General features: G+C 53.3%; 1 protein-coding gene and 1 non-coding gene across 2 annotated transcripts in view; both read left to right on the top strand.

Moving 5' to 3' along the window:
- GPR107 (G protein-coupled receptor 107) overlaps positions 1 to 12,550 on the top strand; it is an 83,274-nt gene extending 70,724 nt beyond the window's left edge. Inside the window, exons 15-18 of the mRNA XM_066255972.1 lie at positions 3,185 to 3,234; positions 4,308 to 4,391; positions 5,428 to 5,549; positions 12,193 to 12,550. Of these exons, the coding sequence (XP_066112069.1) occupies positions 3,185 to 3,234; positions 4,308 to 4,391; positions 5,428 to 5,549; positions 12,193 to 12,289 (353 nt within the window). The 3' untranslated portion in view covers positions 12,290 to 12,550. The remainder of the gene's footprint in view (positions 1 to 3,184; positions 3,235 to 4,307; positions 4,392 to 5,427; positions 5,550 to 12,192) is intronic.
- Positions 12,551 to 20,710: 8,160 nt separating this feature from the next.
- On the top strand, positions 20,711 to 20,786 carry TRNAS-GCU (transfer RNA serine (anticodon GCU)). The gene has a single exon. It is a non-coding gene; the product is annotated as a tRNA-Ser (tRNA).
- The last annotated feature ends 369 nt before the right edge of the window (positions 20,787 to 21,155 follow it).

The raw sequence follows: 21,155 nt of genomic DNA, 5'->3' as shown, positions 1-21,155 counted from the left end.
CTTCCTCCCCACCTTTGCTGTCTCTGCTGTGACTGGAACACCTGTATAAGATCCGGAAACCTGATCCCATGGCCAACAACCTCGTAAACAGATGTGTTGCATGTGACTGGACATGTCTGTCATGCCTGGTGGGTTTGGGAAACAGCCTTAGCTTGGTGTGTTGTGGCTGCCTCTCATAAAGACTGCACTGGTTGTGCCCAAGGGTGTTTGTCGTCCTGGCACAGTCCTGAGATGGCATGATGTTGGTGCCCACACTGATTCTTAATGGGGCCTGGGTGAGGGGGTGCAGGTCACTGCTAGAGAAGTTGATGGCCTGCCTCACTGCAGTCTTACAGTGGTGATGTGTGCGACACCAGGCAGCTGTTTGGACAGCAGCTTCCGCTCCCTCTCTCTGACTGCCTGTATTGTCCAAACCCCTCTGTTACCTATCAGTCAACCCCCCCCCCCTTTGCTTTCGTTTCCAGACAGGGAGGGAACCAATCAGCTTTCTCTAGAGCAGGGGTCCCCAAACTTTTTACATAGGGGGCCAGTTCACTGTCCCTCAGACCATTGGAGGGCCAGACTATAAAAAAAACTATGAACAAATCCCTATGCACACTGCACAGATCTTATTTTAAAGTAAAAAAAAACCAAAACGGGAACAAATACAATATTTAAAATAAAGAACAAGTAAATTTAAATCAACCAACTGACCAGTATTTCAATGGGAACTATGCTCCTCTCACTGACCACCAATGAAAGAAGTGCCCCTTCCGGAAGTGCGGTGGGGGCCGGATAAATGGCCTCAGGGGGCCGCGTGTGGCCCGCGGGCCGTAGTTTGGGGACCCCTGCTCTAGAGTTCTCTCTGGTCCTCAGCTGCAACACCATCTCCTTCTGCTCCCTCAGCCAACCAGCCAGGGGGTCAGCCTTGCTCACTGCCCTGTGCACTGAGAAATACCTTGCCACCTCTTAGCAGGACCTCCACAGATCCAAGGCTTTAGACCTCAGTTGGGCTTTTACTTTGGTTCTCCATCCTTTCTCCAGAGAGAGTGTTCTAAACGTAGATGTGATCGAGGCACTGCCCTGCTGCAGACCCTTCCCAGGCTCTTGGGAGCCCTTGGTGTCAACAAGGAGGCCAGCTGACTCAGCATCAGACCTTTCTGCCAGCCCCGCCCCGCCCCCTAGCCTCTCCTGGCCTCTCCGTGACCAGCCAGGTCCAGCTCACTGAGCTGCTCTCATCCCTGGTGCGTGACACTGGCTCATGTCGGAACCTTTGCACCTCCTCTTCCCAGGCATCCACTCGCTTGGTCTCACCACTCTTGCTCCCTCCTGAGCCTCTGCTTAGGCGCCACCTCCTTTGGGAACCCTCTCTTCCACCCTGTGCCCCAGTGGAAGTGCTCCTCACGTGTGGCCGTGCATCTCCCCTCATGGCACCTTGAAATCCCAGAGGAAAAGCATGCCGCCGCTCTGTCGGGCTGATGGGTTGGTGAACGAACCTTCAAGGGCAGGAGTTTTACTTGTCAGGATGTATTTCAGCAAGCAAAGTTCAGAAGAGACAGCATTTTTGTTATCTAAATGGTGTAGTCACTGGTGCTGTTCTATCTCAGTTCTTCACAAGGAGGAGAACTCCGTGTTCCTATTCAAGAGCCATCTTGCTCGTTGGAGAGGGCCGCGTTCCCGGAGGCTGGCTGGCTGTGTGGGCAGAGCGTGGGAGGAGCGGCTGTCGCACTGACCGCTGCTGCAGGAGACTGCACACAGAAACAAAGGGAACACTCGTTCCTACAAATGAGTGAGGCTTGAAATCCATGGAAACGTAGTTATCCGCGACTTCCCTTTTAACACCGCGTCCTCAGCGAATCCGCTTCCATCCCTCAGACGAGGGGGCTGCCGCTTCATGTCACACGCTCACCAGGTACTCTGTGCACACTTAGTATATTGAATGCACAGCAGCTTCGGGTTTGGTGACTGCTGAGGAGTGGCAGCCACTCCTGGGACAAGGCCACAGCTGCCATGGTCACTGCTGCATCCCAGAGCCTGGCCCAGAGTCAATGAATGAAAAATGGCTGAGAACCAGAGATTGAAGTTTAAAGAGTCACAAGACAACCAGAAAGATTGCTAGATAAGAGAGCCTTCGCCAATGTGTCTACTTGAGCTTCAGCTGTTGCATGCGGATGCGAGTCCATTGCTGTCTAATGTGGATATGATAGCCTGTTCCTCTGGGTCGTTAGAATTTTCCAGAGAGATTTTCTGATCGTCTCCTCATCCATGCATTTGGCTTCTCAAGAGAGATTCTCACAGATACTGTTAGTTGATAATCACCTTGAAGATTCTTTGGGATTCAAGGAATTTCTTTTGGAATTCTAAGCACGACCCCCCCCCCCCCCCAAATAATGAGGGAGAGGGGGGAGGAAGAGGAAATTTGAATATCCACCACCCATAGGCCCGTTCTTAAATGGAACCAGTAATTGAATGCTATTAAGCAAAATTAATTTGCCCCCTGCAGGAAGGTTTATAGTGAATGAAAGGGTTGCTAATTGGGGAGGGAGCCAGGCTCCCCTCTGTGGTCATCAATATTTCATGGCATGGGCCGGGGCAGGAAGTTAGCCATCCTGGCTCCCTGACCTTGAGCAGTCACGAAAGTAAGACAAAGCCAAGGAGGTTGTATTTGAAGAGCTTGTTATAAGGCACTTAGTGAAAATCTAAGTGAAATTTAAATTTGCAAGATGCACCCATGTTAATTGAATTTCCACCCTGCACTAGTGGAAATTTCCTGCAGATGGGACTCGGGGATCCCCTGAGATGGGTCCTGCTGAGGGGGGTGGCTCTGTCCGTCACAGTGGCAGAGCCGAAATGTTTCATGTGGTGTTGAGGGGCAGGGGGGTCCTGATCTGAAGTGACTGCTGGTTTCTGTGGTCTCGGTACGCCCAGCGCGGCCAGTGGGAAGCTCTGACCCAGCACTGGAGAGATGTGTGGGTTTGCCTGCGCAGTGGAGCTGGAAGCCCAGCCGGCTGCCCCCACGACTCTCTGACTCTTCCTGGTGGTTGAGGGAGACCCTGCAGCGGGGTTGCAGTTCCAGAAATGCAGATGTGCCCTGGGCAGAGCTCATGGGGTAGACTGGCCCCTTGGTGGGAGGGTGCCTGAGTGCTCCATGCTTTCAAAATGAGGAAAGTTAACGTGCCTTTATTTTGTTCTTTCTTCTCTTTAGCTGCTATTAACTTAGCAAAGTTGAAACTTTTCAGACATTATTACGTCTTGGTGAGTAAAATAATCCTAAGTCTATAAATAAGGAGTAGACCAAGTGGGCTTCCAAAGGATCGGTGCAAGCCCGAGACGAGACGGGTGCTCCTCGGGGCTTTGTGGGTTCCACCCCACGAGACCAGATGTGTCCTTGGATATGGGGAATTAAATGTCTGAGTTGCTGCTTTTTAAAGTTTAGTTCTAAATTTGGCTTTACATACTCAGAAAAGCAATACCTCCTTGATATTTTTAAAATCCAGAATTATAGATCCTTTATGACCGTGATCATCTTACCCCCTCCTCGGTAATCACTGTTAACAGTTCAGTGTAAGAATGGGGTCACGCCTAAAGGCAGGACTGGGATGAACATGGAAAGTTCATACTAGCATTAGTGCTAAGGCAGGACTTACTATAAATTATTAGGAACGTAATTTCTTGGGTTATTATGGTCTTCTAGAGTTTGCTTCCTGACCCCTGAATACTTCTGAGTCATCCTCCACCTGGGGGTTTGGCATCGATTGTCTTGGACATATTTTCCCCCCTGTAAGTCGTAAGTCTGGCTACCTGGGCACAGTCCCAGTGAGCGGGCACACTCGAGTGGCCAGGATCCTCAGCACATCCGCCCTTGCTAGAGGACTTTGTGTTATTGGTACTTCCTCTGTGTGGACCATCTGCTAAAGAGACTGAAAGTCAGCATTTTCCCTGTGGGGCTTTATTTTGCTATTACTGTTGGAGAACATTCATCTAAGCCTGGGAATAAGAAATACTACCCTTTGGGGATTGAAACCACTGGGTTATATAAGTAGATACGGCAAGGGAGAGGTTACTGAGGAGTCAGGCACCCATACTGGAATGTTTTTCCTCCCATGGGTGTGGCTTTACCAATAGTGTGGTCACCTAGAAACTCTTCAGTATAACTAGCAGAGTAGTCACCTCTCTGCCAAATTTATTATCAGCACTATAAGTGTCAAATAATTTCCTTCAGGTCATTCTGTTCTCTGTTTTGTGGTTATTTAAAAGCAAATTGTTGGAAAAAATGGTGCCAAATTTCTCTGTTGATTTTGTTCCTTGTTTCTTTCCTCTTCATGCAGATTGTATGTTATATATACTTCACCAGAATCATAGCATTTTTCCTCAAATTTGCTGTTCCGTTCCAGTGGAAGTGGCTCTACCAGGTATGCTGCTCACGGGGCATGGCCAGAGCTGTCTGTCTGAGGATGCAGTCTGAGGCTGGGACTTACGGTGGTTACAGTGTATCTGGCAGTGGCCAGGAAGACCTCTGTCTCTGGTCTGCTGTTAAGATTATCTCTCCGGGAAAGCTGCTGGCTTACGTGAGAAATCTGGAAATAATTGCGTTACTGATTTTAGTGTTCAGTTTAAAAAGTCTTTGCAGAGCAAAGCCTCAGGGAGAGATAGAAGGTTTACTTTGTATAATTAAAACCCAAATGAGTTGAGTCTTCTCCATCAGTTGTAGAGCTCAGAGCAGCTTAGAATCCATACTTTCCTTCTTCTTTGCTTATTATTTTTATTTCAGTTATAACTGTCTTTCCAGTATGCTAGGACTAGTTTAACTGTTAGGGCAAGCCATCAAATGGTTTGGAGATTTTTTTTCTTTCTTTCTTTAAAAAAAAAATATTCTTTTAAGTGAGAGGAGCAGAGATAGTGAGACAAACTCCTACATGTGCCCAGAACAGGGTCTACCAGGCAACCCCCATCTAGGACCAATGCTAGACTCAGCTGAGCTCTTTTTAGTGCCTGAGGCTGACACTCAGACCAGCTGAGCTATCCTCAGTGCCCAAGACCTATGCTCAAACCAATTGAGCCACTGGCTGCAGGAGGGGGAAAGGGACAGGGGATAGAAGTAGATGGTCGCTTTTCCTGTGTGCCCTGACTAGGAATCGAACCCAAGACACCCATACCCTGGGGTGACACTATATCCACTGAGCCAACCAGCCAGGGCCTGAGACTTTTTTTTGAAGTACTCATTTGATGCCTTAGGCACTGTAGGAAGTGTGGATATGTAATGACTCCTAAAAGATAGTGAAGACTCCAATTAAAGCAGGAAGTCTTAAGTGTCACCTCTGGGCAGAATGTTCCGGCTGAGGCTTCAGATAGTGTGTGTGGGGGGGTGTCAGCTGGTTTATTTAGTTCCGTTGCTTTTAGAAGAGCAGTGTTGCTTATCCCTTTGTTTGGGGTGTTTTGACTTTGCAGCTCCTGGATGAAATGGCCACGCTGGTGTTCTTCGTTCTCACTGGGTACAAGTTCCGCCCCGCTTCAGATAACCCCTACCTACAGCTTTCTCAGGAAGATGATGACTTGGAAATGGAATCTGTGTAAGAACTCTCCTTTCTTTCCTCTCCTTGCTCTTCTACCAAGCTAAGAGCAGACCGTAGGAACTGAGCACCTCTCCGCATGTTGCTCCAGAGGGGGAGAACGGACACTGCTCCTGTAGTGTACTGGGCCTGCTCTAAACCACTGAGGACTGACAAGCCCTCTCCTGTGGGTCCCCTGCCATTGGGAGCCTGTGTCTGAAAATGTGGTTTTCCGAGGCATCTGTTCAGTGTGCTCGGTATGGTCAGCTGTCCTTGATCATCAGATAACTCGGTGGCTCTTCACAGCTAGCACATAACCTGACCTAAATCTGAGCAGTAAAACGGCTTCTCTGAGTCACAGGGTAAGGCACTCTAGGGTCCTATTTTCTGGGAAAAGGCAGTCATTTTCAGGAGAAGTGAATAGTGATTAAGAACGTCGGCTTGTTAACTGGTGAGCTCTGATGGGCCAGGTCAGTTGTCGTTTGATGATTAGCCTGAGGCTCAGTTTCAAGAGCATGGCCTCCGGAGAGGGCGGCCTTTTGATTTCCCCAATTCAAAGGCTGCGCCTGGGCCCATGCTGGGCTCTGCCGGCGGTCAGGCGGTCAGGCGGCATGGGACAGCCCTCAGTGCTCAGCTCCATGTGCGAGCAAGAAGCGGAAGGCAGATCCCACTGTTGGGCTCCAAACCCCTCCCTGTGCAGAGGAAGAAATACCTTTTTATAGACAGTGGAGGGGAAGCAGGAGGTGCCTTTTCTGGGAGTCGCAGAATCTGAGCAAGTGACTGGTTTGAAGAGGCACAGATGGGAGCCAGTCTGATAGGCAGCAGCATCAGGAAGTAACTAAGATCTGGTGAATTTATGACCCAGCTGGAGGCCTCTGGCTTGCTCCCTGAACGGCACAGCAGGGTTCCTCTGGGGCAGGCAGCTAGAAGCTGAAGGCTGGGTTGCGGCATCTTCTGAATGCTCCAAAATACCTGTACCAGTTGGCATTCGCTCGATCATGAAGAAGTTCCCGTCCCCACACCCTTTCCGACAGCCTTTGCATCTGGGGGTTGGGGGTGCGTTGGGAAGGTATTGTCTTGTGGCAAAAGTTTGTTTTGGATTTTGTTTCTCTCTGACAATACTTGACGGTAGTGGTAACCATTTTAGCAGGAGGGTCTGTGGTGGTTAAGTCAGGAGGGAAGGTGAGGGAGTGGACAGCACCCGTCCTGTGGGACTAGACAGTGAGTTCTTTATTCTAGCAAGCTTTGGGGAAGTTTGGAATGTCTTGAGCTGCCTTAGTTTGCACCCCTGCTCCAGACCAAGTGCTCTGAGTGCAGTTTCTAGTGGCTCGGTGGGAGCCATCCTGTGATAGCCTGTGGGTTCTCTTCAGTGGCAGGACGGCCACTTCTGTGGCAGCCAGAGGGACGGGCAGGCCAGGTGAAGGCTGGCGGCACTCCTGGGGACACTAGCCAATGAAAAGAAGTTTAGGCGTAGCTTAAGGTCAAGTGCCTTTAAATTGGCAAGGAAATTGTTCTGGAGTTTCTCTTTGGCTAAGAACTCTGCTGTTTGAAAGTTCTGTGAATTTCTAAGGTGTGACAGGGCCGAGCAGGCCTGGGGCAGGGGCTCCAGCTGCCAGCCGCCTCGTGTTCAGCTGCGGGTGAGTGCAGAGGCTCCTCGCAGCTCCTCAGGGCTGCCGCGTGTCCGGCTGTCAGCTCCCTCTCCCACGCCGAAGTGCTGTTCCCGGGAGGCGCCCCTTACGTCCTCTGCTGCTGCCCCCAGCCAGCGGCAAGCAGAGCCCACCCGGCCGGGTTTCCTGGAATGTCCTGAGTTCTCGCCATCCACACTGCGGGGGCGGGGAGCTAGTCTGATCCTGTCACAGATAAAGCGCCTCTTTGTGGAAAGACGTCCCTTATACCTCACCTCCCACAACAGATCCGCTGTCTTCCTGATGTGTCTTCCGCCAGCGCTCCCACCCGGAGAGTCTGGGAAGTTTCTCGCACCTGCCCTCCCCTGCTTTCTCTGAAGCCGAGCTGAGGGCGTGCTGTGCATTTGGGGAGGGAGTCTTTCTTCTTCTCTTTCTTTCAACATCTCCCTTTGGACCAATTTTGGTAACAGAATTTGTCATAAAAAACTCAGCCTATAAAAAGTGTTGGCTGTGAGCTCAGCGCTCAGACTCAGAACTGCCTTGTGTGCTGTGCACCTGGGTGATCTGAATTCTTTCTTTCGTCTGAGAAGTGACGGTGGGAAGGGCTGTTTGGTGTGGCTTCAGGACCAGAACTTGTCTCTGGGGTTTTCGCTCCAGAATGCCTTCCTCAAGGTTGCCAGCCACCTCGACTACTTCCTGAGTTCGTCTGAGCGGTCAGCCCCAATCGTGGGCGCTGGGGGATCGAACACGAGTGGGGCTGCCTCTGAACCAGGCCACGCCGCAGTTCCAGTCCAGAAAACAACCTTTAGTTCAGTTATAGTCTCTGGTTTAGCTTGTTAAAGAAATAGATTGTCCCTGGACCACATAGGCCCAAGCCACCTGTGACTGAGCTGTGTGGCAGCGGGAGCAGTGGGTGTCTGAAGCCCCGTTCTCATCTTTCCTGTGTGCATTAGGCCCTTCAGGGTGCAAGCACCAAGGCCTGGGACTCTGCCAGGGAAAGAGTGGGCGCTGTGGACATGTAGGAGGCAGCCCAGGCCCACGTGCTCTCTCCATCTCTGTCAGCTAGCTCTCCCTGCCCCACTCTCCTGTCTGTCCTCCACAGACTGCCCTGTACTGACCCCACAGGGGGCACGTCTGCCTGGTTTAGTACGGGTGCCCCGGCCTCGCACCAGCTCCCGAGCTGCTGGGCCTTGACGCTGGTGCCCTCTGGAAGTCAGGAGTGGCCATCCTGGCTCAGAGAAGTGCTGCTCCCCCAGGCAGGCACTGGAGGCAGGACAACTGCTGCTGGAATGAGTGCTGGGCCTGGCAGCTGGAGGCCAGCCTGGCTGTGTGCCCTTGGGGCAGTTGTGGAGCTCCGGCCGGAACAGAAGCCTGCCTTCTGGGAACTGTGGGACTGGCTGACAGTGCCATGGTTAGGGTGTGCACTGGGGCCCTGGGGGACGCACAACACCAGCCTGGCCACCAAGCAGCCAGTCTGGCAGAGAAGGCGTGAGCAGAGGCCTCCCTGTCCCCATCGGTGAAGTGAGTGGTGGTGGCTGCGGCCTGGGCAGGTCCGGGAGACCGTGCTGGCGTCCCCAGAGTGGGAGCTCAGGCTGGAAATCCCGCTTGGGACTCACTGCAGCTTGCAGAGCACCTTTCCAGCCGCATGGGGCCTTGAGAACTGTTTCCTGTGGTGCAAATGGTGGCTCTTCAGCTGTTGTCCCCCTTCAGTGTTGGCACACAAACAAGGACGTGCTGGGAAGTGCTTGCAGAACTGTGAGGTCCCTGCCTAGGAGGCTGCAGGGCGTTGGGCCGAGCTCCTTCCCTCTGTCTCGCTGCTGCTGTGTCTGAGCTGCCAGGGGATGTGCTGTCACCCTCAGCAGCAGCTGGAGCGGCTGCCCTTCCCAGAGGTCTGCCGGGAGGGGTGCGGCACCCAGCCAGCATCACTGCCATTGGTCTGACACGCTTCAGTCACTCAAGCAGCTCCCGCTCCAGGTCACATCCTTCACCTCGTCATTGCCTGCTCTGCCGGTGGCATCCCCAGTGCTGGGCACTCCTTCCTCCACCGGCCTCGGGGACTTGCATTCTCCCTCTTTGCGCTCGAATGCTCGCTCACACCCAGGCTGCCTGGACCATCCACTCTGACCACTCCCCAGTCTCCTACGCCAGTTTATGGCCCTGACCCACCTGCCCCCATCATCCCAAGCTTGCCTGTCCCCTGCATCCCTAGTGGCATTGCTGGCACGGCCATTTACCCAGTTACCAGCAGTGGAGGTAATCTCCCCTGGCCACCAGCAGACCCACTGTTTGCCAGTCCTGTCGGTCTGAGTGCTTGTGTTTGGGGTTCCGTCCCACAGAGCACCTGGCCAGTTTTGTCCCTTTGTCCTGGCACCAGGCACCAAGGCGTGGACGATGTTTTCTCAATGAGTCCAACGTCTGGAAGGGAACCTTCTCTTAGGGAAAGAAAGGTAGCAAGTGTTTTACCCAAACACACTGTCCAGGCTGTGCCCAGTCACGGTGAATGTGGTCTGCTCTGAGTGGTCGCACGGATTGAACTTCTTGTCCCCTTAACAAGGTACAGCCGTGGAGCAGTTGGCTGTCACCAGCAGTGTTTCTGGAGGACTTCAGGTGGCTTTACTTCTCCGACCCCAGCACGTGTGTAGAGTGGAGGTGTTGCGTGCCGAGACTCACAGGCTAGGCTTTTCTTGGTGCGACAGCCACACAACCTCCCGTGTCCCAGCTGGAGAAGCGGCCTGGTGCTTGGATTCCCTCTGGGGAAAGAGCGATCTCTCGCTGAGGGGACCAGGCCGGTGTGTGCCCCAGCTGCCGGGCGTGCTGGTTCTTCATTTCCGCTGTCTGGGGCCACGTTTGCACGACGTCCACAGGGACTCCTCACCCACAGGGACCACATCCCGGCAGTACGCCTTTTTAAACTTTGTCCAGCATACAGCCAACCTACAAGTTTGAGGGACTCTTGTTTGAGAAAAGTCCCAGCTCAGGGAGGGCTGGGTGGCTTTGAGCTTGGTCACAGCAGCAACATGGTGGCAGGTGGAAGGGAAAAAGGAAATACAAACTTTCCTTCCTCACCATATGCAAGATCACTGATTTGCCACTAGGCCCCATGGGACGGACTGGCTCTACCACGTGTTGGGCCCTGAGTCTCTGTGGCTCCTGACAGGACTGGGGAGTTGGGGGTGGATAGGTATGGTCCTTGGAGGGAGTCTGTTGAGTTGATTGATTGAATTATTTCACTGACCAGGACGTTGTTGGTCTGTGATGCGGACATAGGTGCCCATTGTTTTCTAGAATACTTGGGTGATGCTGGGCCGGGTGTGTGTGTGTGTGTTAGCATGAGAGAGAGACAGGGAGAGAGATGAGAAGCATCAACTTGTAGTTGTAGCATCTTAGTTGTTCATTGATTGCTTCTCATACCTGCCTTGATGGGGGTGACAGGGGTGCTCCAACAAACCAGAAACCAGTAGCCCCTTGCTCAGGCCATGGCCTTGGGCTCAGGCCAGTGGCCTTGGGCTCATATCAGTGATCCCACACTCAAGCTGGCAATGCCATATGCTCAAGCTGGTGACCTTGGGATTTCAAACCTGGGACCTCAGGCTTCTAGGTTGATGCTCTGTCCACTGTGCCACCACCATTCAGGCAGGTGTGTTTGTTCTTAACAGACTATTTAGAGCAGTTTTAGGTTCACAGAAAAGTTAAGCAGATAATACTGAGAGTTCCCATATGAACCTGGCCCCCACACATGCCCAGCCTCTCCCATTACCCACATCCCCCTCCAGAGTTGTACATTTGTTACAGTTGATGAGCCTGATTGGCTATCATTATGACCAGAGTCCTTAGTTTACATAGGGTTCGTTCTTGCTGTACTTTCTGTGGGTTTGGACAGATATGTGATGGTGCGTATCCACCATAACGCTATCACACAGAGTGGTTTCACTGACCTAAGAATCCTTCCAGGTGGAGCTCAGTCTCTGTGCTGATGTCTCTGTGGAGCCACCTTGTTCTTCTAGACACGACATCCTCATAGGCCCACCACTCAGGGCCTGCGGCACTCCACTCTGGAGTGGCCGGCGGGCTTCCATTTTTGAGCCACATATTCAGTGAAGGGCTCTGTGGCACCTCCTGAGTGCTAGGGACCAACAGAGAATATGGCTGTGTAGCCTGGCCCAGCCTGCAGGGACCAGGGCCTAGATTTGCAGAGAACAGCCAGTTCTCCATCTCTAGTGGGCAAGGAAGCTGGGCCCAGATGGTTCCTCCACACCTATTGTTCTGTTCCATGACTTAGAAATTCTCCATTGTGTTGCCTAACCAGGTGGTGGCACAGTGGATAGAGCGTTGGACTGGGATGCGGAGGACCCAGGTTCGAGACCCTGAGGTTGCCAACTTGAGCACAGGCTCATCTGGTTTGAGCGAAGCTCACCAGCTTGGATTCAAGGTCACTGGCTCGAGCAAGGGGTTACTCGGTCTACTGAAGGCCCACGGTCAAGGCACATATGAGAAAGCAATCAATGAACAACTAAGGTGTCGCAACGAAAAACTGATGATTGATGCTTCTCATCTCTCTCCGTTCCTATCTGTCCCTCTCTCTCTCTGTCTCTAAAAGAAAAAGAAAGAAATACTCCATTGTGGCTGGTTATTGTAAATGTATATAGTAGATTACCTTTCTTTTCAGAATGTGAATTGAATTATTGGCATTGATCTCCTAATCATAACTAGAGTCTGTATATGCAACATAAAAATTCACAGAGGCCATGCCAAGAGATTAGTGTTGATTGTAATAGTAACCGCCCATATGTATTGATTGGACGCTTTAGAGAATCTCATTTTTCCCTCATGATGGTTCTGGGAAGTGGGAATTATTTATTACACCAAAGCATGGAGAGATCAGCTGACTTGGCCAAGGTTACACAGCTAGCCAGGAGCAGGTCGGAATTTGAACCCCGTTCTGTCTGGTTCCAGAGCCAGCGCCCTTCGCCACTCTGAGGGTGGTGCTGTGGGAAGGGTAGCCTACTGACACGCTCTTCCTTTTTTTTTTTCCTGCTCAGTGTGACGACATCAGGCGTGATGGAGAATATGAAGAAAGTCAAGAAGGTGACCAACGGCTTGGTGGAGCCCCAGGGCGACTGGGAAGGCGCCGTGTGACGGCACCTTTGAGGCTGGCCCCATCAAAGAAGACATTTAATTTATTGAGAGTCCTGTTGATGAGCGAGAGAAGTTGGCACCTCCTGACAGTGACACCACAGAGCACACGGCCCGGAGCAGAGCGCCGCGGAAAGCTGATTTTACCCTCTTTCTTGGAAACTGGACCTGTGGCTGGTCATAGGCAGCTGGATTCTCCTTCAGGTGGGAACGGTCAGGAGGGAGTAGAGCAAGGAGGAGAATAAAAGGAAGACTTTGTTTTGATTTTTATATATATATTTTTTTAAACTGAGAGCTCTTAGGGTATAGCAGTGACCTCCCCCCCCAGAGTGTAGCACTCAAAGGACACGGTGGGTGAGGAGGAGGTTGCAGTCCGGGTGCGTGCCAGCCACGGGGGAGGGGCAGGGAGAGGGCCACTGCAGCTTCGATGGGCAAACACGAAATTGGGTTTAGAAAGCAAAGTCGCCTAATTTGGCATGTTGACTCCTGTCCCAAAGTGTGGCGTCAGACCTTTGTCCTGGACCCTGAAAGTGACCAGGAGCCAACAGCTGTAGCAGCCGTGGTCTTCCTTCACAAAGGGCTTTAGTGTCGCTCAGAGCCCAGCCCTGGGATGCAGCAAGGCCAGCTGGTGGAGAGGTGTTTGTGATTGCAGCGTATTCTCTGTTGCCTAAAGGGGGGATAGAAACATATTTTAGCTCAGAAAAGCCTTCTGTAGGATTTCCTCAGACCTACCAGAGCAGCGCCTCTCTCGTTTCCCTCTTCTCGTGGCTGTATCTGCTTGTGTGAGCAGAACATGGGGCCATGGGAAGGGATTGCCCCCAGCAGCGGCTGGGCTCAGAAAACGTAGTGTTGACGCAAACACTTAAGTACAAGCAGACCGTCATCATCATCAAGTTCTTCCTGTAAGCCAGACAGGATTTCTGAGTAAAGGGATTAGGCAGAGCTTATCCCTGTCTGTATTCCAGGGGTGAGGATGTGCAGAAGGCGAGTGAGGTTAAACACTTCACTCTCAGGGATGGGCGTGAAGTCTCTCAGGAACTCAGTGAGGCTCCCTTCCAGACGCTCTCCGAGCTTGGGGCTGAACACAGGGAGCTACCTAAAGTGAACAGCAGTCCACCTGTCATTCAAATCATGGGACAGGCTTGGAAGGTCCGTTGTGACTGAGGGCAGGGGGCCTCATGGTAATTTCCCACTACGGTCTTGGTCACCTGGGTCTGAGATAAGAGACTGAAACAGGGCCACATCAGGAAAGCTTCCTAATGCTTGGGGTGCGCTGGTCGGGTCGCTCCCAGTGCCCAGGTGGGTCGGGCTCCTGGGGGTGGACAGTGACTGTTTGGGGGGGTGGTTTTCGTACCTCCAGCTTTGGGAGGGTCAATCAGAAACCTCAGGATTTGGGACTGGCACTCAGTATCCCAGAGTTGGGAACCTGAAGTCTTTCCTTAGAAACAGTTGTTTTCCCTTTCCTGTGCCATTTTCACTTCCTAAATGACCTGCGAGGAAGCAAGCATACTTTTCACGCACTTTTGCTGGCCCGCTGTGCTGTTCCCGGCCAACCCCCAGGGCCTGGGCCGGCTGCGTGCACAGGAAGGCAGCCGCCATTGCTTCCGCCTCTCTGCAGGTGTTTCAGGGAAGGTTCACGTGTCTTCCCATCTTCAGGACCAGGGAAGGACACTCTAAGTATCCATTTAAGGGACCTTTTTCTTTTTCTCTTTTTTAACTTGGAGCTGCGTGACAGGGGAAGGAAGTTGCAGGGAGGATAGGAATACTCTTAAAGCTTTTTCTGTGTCCAAACAATCCTAGCACTGCAGAAGTGTGTCTCAGGCTGTGGCCACACCCCCTTAGAAACCTCCTCGGGGACACATTTGCCATTTGTTCTGTAGCACATGTTCCTGACTCAGCCATAGATTTCTTAGCAGAACCAAAGTGTGATGAAACCTCCCTCCTAGAAAGGGTCTCCACCGAGGTGTCCTCGCTTCACAGGCCCGAAGCAAGGAATCAAGTGCGTACAGGGAGCCCTGCACGGTGCCCCACCTGCTCATCTGAGAGAGCCCTGGTCCTGCCTCCTCCTCCGCAGCGCCCAGCCTCAGCAGGCACACGGGCCGAGCCACGCGCTGGCTTCTCTGTGTGCCGGGCGTTCTTTAAATCCCACACTACCTCTAGGAGCCTCTGGGCTCTCACATGACACCCGAGTGGCTGCGCCCTCACAGTCCTGACCCTTCGGGAACAGGAAGCACAGATGGCAAGTGGCAGTGGTTTGGAAACAGGCTGGCACAGCCTTCCTCCCAAGCAGCTCGTCTGGCCACATCCTATCTGGAACGCAGAAGGTCTGAAATCAGGCCGATGATTAGGAAAAGTCTAAACCCCAGCCTGCAATTGGGAAGACAGGTGGTAGTTCAGGTTTCTGCAAAGTTGCCCCAGTTCTCTGTCCTGTTTCATAAAGACTTCTCTCTCACCTCATCGTGTGGCCAGCATTCAGCTCAGTGTCTGTGTCGCCTCATCGTGTGGCCAGCATTCAGCTCAGTGTCTGTGTCGCCTCATCATGTGGCCAGCATTCAGCTCAGTGTCTGTGTCGCCTCATCGTGTGGCCAGCATGCAGCTCAGTGTCTGTGTCGAGATGACTGCAGTGCGAGCAGCCTTTCCCGAGCTCAGCGCCCTCCTGCAGCCTCACGGCAGTTCCTGGGCTGGGTGAGCCGCAGTGCTCCAGCAGTTAAGCCCTGCTAGGATCTCAGGACAGGCAGGAAAGAGGGGTGCACTCATAGAGCCCTCGCTATTTATAGCTTCACTTTGTGCTCGGACTCTTTCTGCCCACGCAAAATATCCATGCTTCCTGTGAGAAACCTGCCATGGACTGGAAGCGCTCCTGGCTGTGGAATTTTAGGAAGTGAAGGCTGTTTCCTTTAATAAGATGTGTGTTTTTTGTAGAAATTACTTCTTGGACCACAAGAACAGTCACTGAGCTCTTAATCCTGGCTCGTCAGAGACGCGTCAGCCTGGTCCTGGGCCCGCGAGGCTTTCTGATTTTAGCGGTGCTCTCCCTGCCGCCGAGTCGCTGCCCCGGACACGGCAGCTCATCCTCCTGAGAGACGGGGTTTCTCAGATCACAGCCCGAGTCAGTTCCGTTTTCTTCTGAGAAACCACTTTAAGGTTGTCAGGCTCCCCCCCCCACCCCCCACCCCCCACCCCGGGACATAGCCAGCCAACCAGGCGGCACTAGGTCTCGTCATCCTACACTTCCCGTGACGTCACCACAGGGTCTCCGCCTCCCATGTGGTCTCATGGAGATCCCTGCTCCCCAGCTCCACCTCCTGCCCCCCCAACTCCTCGCCTTTCTCCCTCCCCGCTGCCCACATCTGTCGGCTCCCTGCTCAGCCTTGGGAAGGGGGTTGCAGGCCATGGTGCATTGCAGCCTTTCTCCCCGCAGCTCGGCGAGGGGGCGCTGTCTCAGCTAAGGAGGACTTGACAGGAGGGCGCTGCCGGTGCGCCTCAGTGCTCTGGACTGGGGGGATGTGCTTCCTGCGTTAAAACGCGTCTTATCGTAGTACTTAAAGAGTCTTACATGCTACAAGGAGCCAGCTCTTACAGACCAAGGGGGAGGGTAAAAGATGCCTTTTTGAGTTGCAAATGGTGCCCAGCCATCCTCCCACACCCACACCCACACCCCCACACTCCCCACTACCCCCACCCTCCCCCACCCTCCCCCACCCCCATCCCGAAGCATTTTTTGCAGGGAAGGCCATAGACCCTCAGACAGCCTGATGAGGTGGTTGGCCCTGCACCACACACCCTGGAGAACAGCAGAGGCTGCAGGTCGCAGCCTCTTCCACCCGTACCCTCCACACCTCCCCCACCCGTACCCTCCACACCTCCCCCACCCGTACCCTCCACACCTCCCCCACCCGTACCCTCCACACCTCCCCCACCCGTACCCTCCACACCTCCCCCACCCGTACCCTCCACACCTCCCCCTCGGCCGCGCTCTGACCCAGCCCTGGCCTCTTCACGGGTTCAGAACCTGTCACATCCAGGGTGCTGTGGCCGCTGCTTTGTCACCAGTTAGGGTTCACTAGGTGAATGGTTCCCCCCCCAAGGAGGTCAGGCCTTGACGCAGTCCTTCTTGGTGTGTCAGAAAGGCGTCCATCTTGACCACACCAAACGTTCTCGAAGACCTGCTGTGTGCTCTGGTCTCTAGGGTGTTTGGCAGGAAGTCTGTGAAGAGATCCCCCTGCGCTGAGGCTAGTACTTGTCACCACCCGGAAGGTGGTTCTTGATCGGCGAGCTGAACACGCTACACATTCCCCAGCGGCCTCTCGTAGCCTGACAACGCATCTGTGCCTTCTCTGCATGGCTTCTGCTTGAAAAGTAGACGGGTTTTCAGTGCGCACCGCTAGCGCGTGGGGTGTGCATGTCCCGAGACGCGGTGTGAAGAGAGCACACTGAGGGAGGGACGAGGAGGTGCCGGAGCAAGGACTGGGTCGCTGCTGCACCAGGGACCTGTTGGGGTTCCAGTGGCAGAAAGTCTGCAGCCAGGCGTTTTAGAAAGGAGGCGTTCTGAGCAAAGTCATGTCAGAGTGAAATAGAAAATCTGACCCTCTCCCCAGGCAGCAGGCTGCTTTTGAGGCAAGGTGCAGAGTTTTGCAGCAGGTGGCCAGATGGGATGGACACACACACACACACACACACACACACAGGGTCGGCCTTCTTAGCATTTAAGGTACGATTTAACCAAAGGATCCAAAAGTCCTGTCCACCCAAGCGGGTTTCTTGATGCCTTGGAGTGTTTACAGGTCATAAATCCGATCTGCCTAGTCATATGACCACAAAAGAAGTCAGACGCATCAAATCCAGAAACAAGCTACATTTTGGAGAGAAAATGTCTGTACATAGCATTTGCTTTACAGGTTAGCTTGGGGTGCAGAAGGATTTTTCAGGATTTTTCTTTCTAATACCAATGATCATTGGAGAGCATTTATGTAAACATAACGGGTGGGGCTTCCGATCAGGGTGATGTTTGGGATGGGTTCTCTCGCTGTGATGCAAAACATGTAAAATAAAGATTCTCTGCAGGAATGTATGTTTGTAATCTGAGGAGTCACTGACTCCCGGGCTGCCGTCTCTCCTCCACCTCCCTCTCAGAATTTTTTTCTTTGTGACTTTTGTTCATTAAATTAGTTAACTGCCTCCCACCTGCTCCCACTGACAATAGTAACACCTACCGGGGAAGTTCTGTGGCTCTTCGATCCGTGGCAGCTGCTGCTGCAGCTCCAACGTGACTTCCCCCCCAGAGGCCATGTTTTGGAACAGACTGAACATCAGTTGTAGTTCCTGGTGTCCTGCCTGCGCCGGGGGCGGGGAGTTCCTTCTGAGTCAGGACTGGGGCTTGCTGCCAGCTGAGGGGAGGCGACAGTGGGGACTTGGGGCAAACCCCTCTCTGGGACAGGCTGACGTTCACCCCCTCTGCCCGCGGCCACCAGCTAGCCCTGTGAGATGCATCCCACATAGAATCAAAGGAATTCAAGATTTTTTTGACTCAGCATTTTTAGAAGTCACCTGATCCCAAACCTCTTGTTTTATTAGGAATGTTTTCAATGGAGGCATGACTTACATACAGTAAGATTCACCCTCTTAAAATAAGCAGTTGGGTGAGCTCTGACCAATGCATGTGTCATCTGTAGCCTCCACTATAATAGACAGGGAACACTGTCATCACCCCATAAAGTTCCCTTGTGCCCCCTCTCCATCAGCCCCACCCCCTTTTCCAAATCTGCCACAACCACCGACTGCTCTGGTCCCCGCGCCAGCAGCGAGCTTCCTCTCCCAGAGCCTCAGATGTGCAGTGGGATCACGCAGTGGTCCCATGTCTGGCTCCTTCCACGCGGCATACTTGGTGGTGTATCCATTAGAACACCAGCTTTAAAGCTACGAACACAGACCTAGAGGAGTTTGTGAGAGGCACACACACCTAGGTCAGCCAGCAAGAGGGGAATGCGGGTCTCCTGCCTCCGACCTCGTTGGGGATCCAGGCAGGGCTCTGGCACAGGGAGGGCTCTGTCGGTTCCTGCTCGCGTGTTTATCATGTCAGCATGATCCTCGGCTTGCCCTGTCTGAGGTTCCAGCTGAAAGCGGACCAGATGTCCCAGTCGGTGGTACACCCCACACAGCCCATGGCTGTCCGGCTGTCCTGAGGTGCTGTGTCACCAGGGGTGTCTGGAATGAAGCGCGTAACAGAGGGGAGGGAACCCAGGAGTCAGACCAGACTCTGCAGCATGAGAGAGACTGAGGCAGCTCCGGAAGAGGACCGCCGAGAAAAGGTGTGGGAAGGCCCTTGGGGACCATCTAATCCAGTGCTTCTCAAATCTGAGCAGGGGGCCGAGTTTCTGGTCCAGCCGGTCTCCCAAGGGGCCCGAGACGTGACCTGATGTTGCTAACAAGCTTCCAGGTGATGCTGCTTCGCCTGGTCCAGCAGCACACATGGGGAACCGCAGATGTAACCCTACTTCCTTCTGCGACCTTGCTGTCATTTGGCGAGACCCCGCCCTGGCTCCCGGCCTGCCTGGTGAGGTTGCAGTGACAATCGGGTGAGGGACTACAGGCAGGTGCTCGCAGGGGCACCTGCCCGAACTGCTCCCCTTGACCAGCCAGGCGGGCGCCTGCACCTCTGGACCTGGGTTCCGCCTCCAGGTGGCCCCACCTGGGAGTCTGACCACGGCTCCCTCGCTCTCTCGGTGAGTGAGATGGCAGAGCAGGCAAAGTCCGGAGCAGACAGCCCACCCGTGTTCCTTGCTAGAACAGCGGCTGCCTCCCGGCCCCCAGTGCCCACGTGGGCTCCTTCCCTGTGGCAGCTGCCCTGCACCAGGAACCTGTCAAGTCGGCAGATTGATAGCTGCATGTTCCCTGTTCCCTCAGGCTACGTGACAATGAGGCAGGGGAAGAGGTGGAAGGCAGGGGCTCCCGCTGTCAATCCCAGCTCTCCCTGCAGAGCCCCTGGCCCAGTGGGACGTTTCTGAGAATTTGTGGGAGCCCCTGAGCACTGGCTGTCCCCCCTCATGAAGAGAAGCCGCCTCTGCTGTCCAGGGACTCGGTATGAGGGGGTCAGTGTGACCCCCTCAGGAGCTGTGCCCCACAGCTCGCTCATGCCTACTTTGCAAGGAACCGCTGACCATCCAAACGAGGAATCCGCTTGTGAAAACATCTGCAGGAACCAGAACCGAGGAGGCCCCTCATCACACTGCACGCTCTCATTTGGGGCTCTGAACAGGGCGTCTCAGAGTGGTTCTCAACACACAGGTGTTTGTGGGGCCACGAATTCAGATCAGGGAGTCTGGCTCACGCCCCCCTGGTGGGAGAACTATTGGGGTGCACTGTGGGGAAGAGTTTAGCATTGCCTCCACTTTCTCCTCTCCTTTCCTCTCACCCTTTCCATGGTAACGCCTCTTCCATCCGCAAGAAAGTGTTCAAGTTTTCCCATTAAAAACCCCAAAAACCCAAATCTCCCTAGGCTAAGCAGCAGCCCCCTCCCCCACTGCCAGGCCACGCCTCTCAGGTCAGCTTCTTGACTCTCTGGTACTCCCAACTCACTGCCGTCTGGTTCTGCTTGGCCAAAGTCGGCCTCCACCCCTTGGGGCTTGGTTATGATTGCCGAGACAGCAGCTTGTGACACGGTGAATCTCTTCCCTTTACAGGGCGATTTTCAACCGGCACCCCGCAAGAGTTTTCAAAACATGCACTACCTGACTGTTCAGTCAGGGACACTGACCTCTTTTCCCTGAGATTGTCAAATAAAAAAAAATGACAAGAGCCAACACAACGATAGCCGTCTGGAGCGATCAGAAAAATATATATTCTGTGGTGTGCCACAGAATTTCAGTCATTAGCTTGTGGGCCATGGGATGGAAAAGGTTGAAAATTGCCGCTCCAGATGCTCACCCTCAGCTCCCTGGCGTGGTGCCCTCCTCATTCCGCACCAGCCAGATGAGCCGTCCAGCCCTTTCCCTTCCCCCTCCCACCCCTGTCTGTGGTTCCAGCCCCCCACCTCTCTCCCCACGACCACTTCCCCGGGCCAGCCTCCCCTCCCCTGTGCCCCTTCCCTGATGACAGCATGCTGCTACCTTCCAGCTGGTGACCAGCCTTCAGTCCTGCCTCCCTTTCAGCCTTCTGTCATACCCGAGTGAAGTGACCTTTTAGAAACGCCAGCCTCCTGTGTTAAGTGTAGAGACACGAAACTGAGCAAGGAGAATACAAGAGCAATAGACAAAAATCAACCGATTTCCATGCACTTGCAATGAACAATTCCAAAATGAAATTAAAACAATTCTTTTTACAATAGTATCAAAAAAGAATAAAATATTTAGGAGCCAATTTAAGGGAAAAAGTGCAAAATTTTACTCTGAAGACTAAAACATTGAAGAAGAAGAAAAAAAGATCTAGGCCCTGGCCACTTGGCTCAGTGGTAGAATGTCAGCCTGCTGTGTGGAAGTCCTGGGTTCGATTCCCAGCCAGGGCACACAGGAGAAGTGCCCATCTGCTCCTCTACCCCTCCCCCTCTTTCTTCTCTTTCAGTCCTGCAGCCAAGGCTCCATTGGAGCAAAGTTGGCCTGGGTGCTGAGGATGGCTCCATGGCCTCTGCCTCAGGCGCTAGAATGGCTCTGGTTGCAGTGGGGCAACGCCCCAGATGGGCAGAGCATCGCCCCCTAGTGGGCATGCCGTGTGGATCTCGGTTGAGTGAGTGCATGCAGGAAGAGTCTGTTTCTCTGCCTCTCCACTTCTAACTTCAGAAAAATACAAAAAAATAATAATTTTCAAAAAAGACCTAAATAAATGGAAATAAATTCCATATTCCTGGATTAGAAGATAGTGTGAAGATGACAGCACT

The sequence above is a fragment of the Saccopteryx bilineata genome, chromosome 2 (genome assembly GCF_036850765.1).
Source record: "Saccopteryx bilineata isolate mSacBil1 chromosome 2, mSacBil1_pri_phased_curated, whole genome shotgun sequence".
In the NCBI taxonomy this organism is placed as follows: Eukaryota; Metazoa; Chordata; class Mammalia; order Chiroptera; family Emballonuridae; genus Saccopteryx; species Saccopteryx bilineata.
Note: the sequence above shows the minus strand (reverse complement) of the source record. Positions and strands in the feature narration are given on the sequence as shown.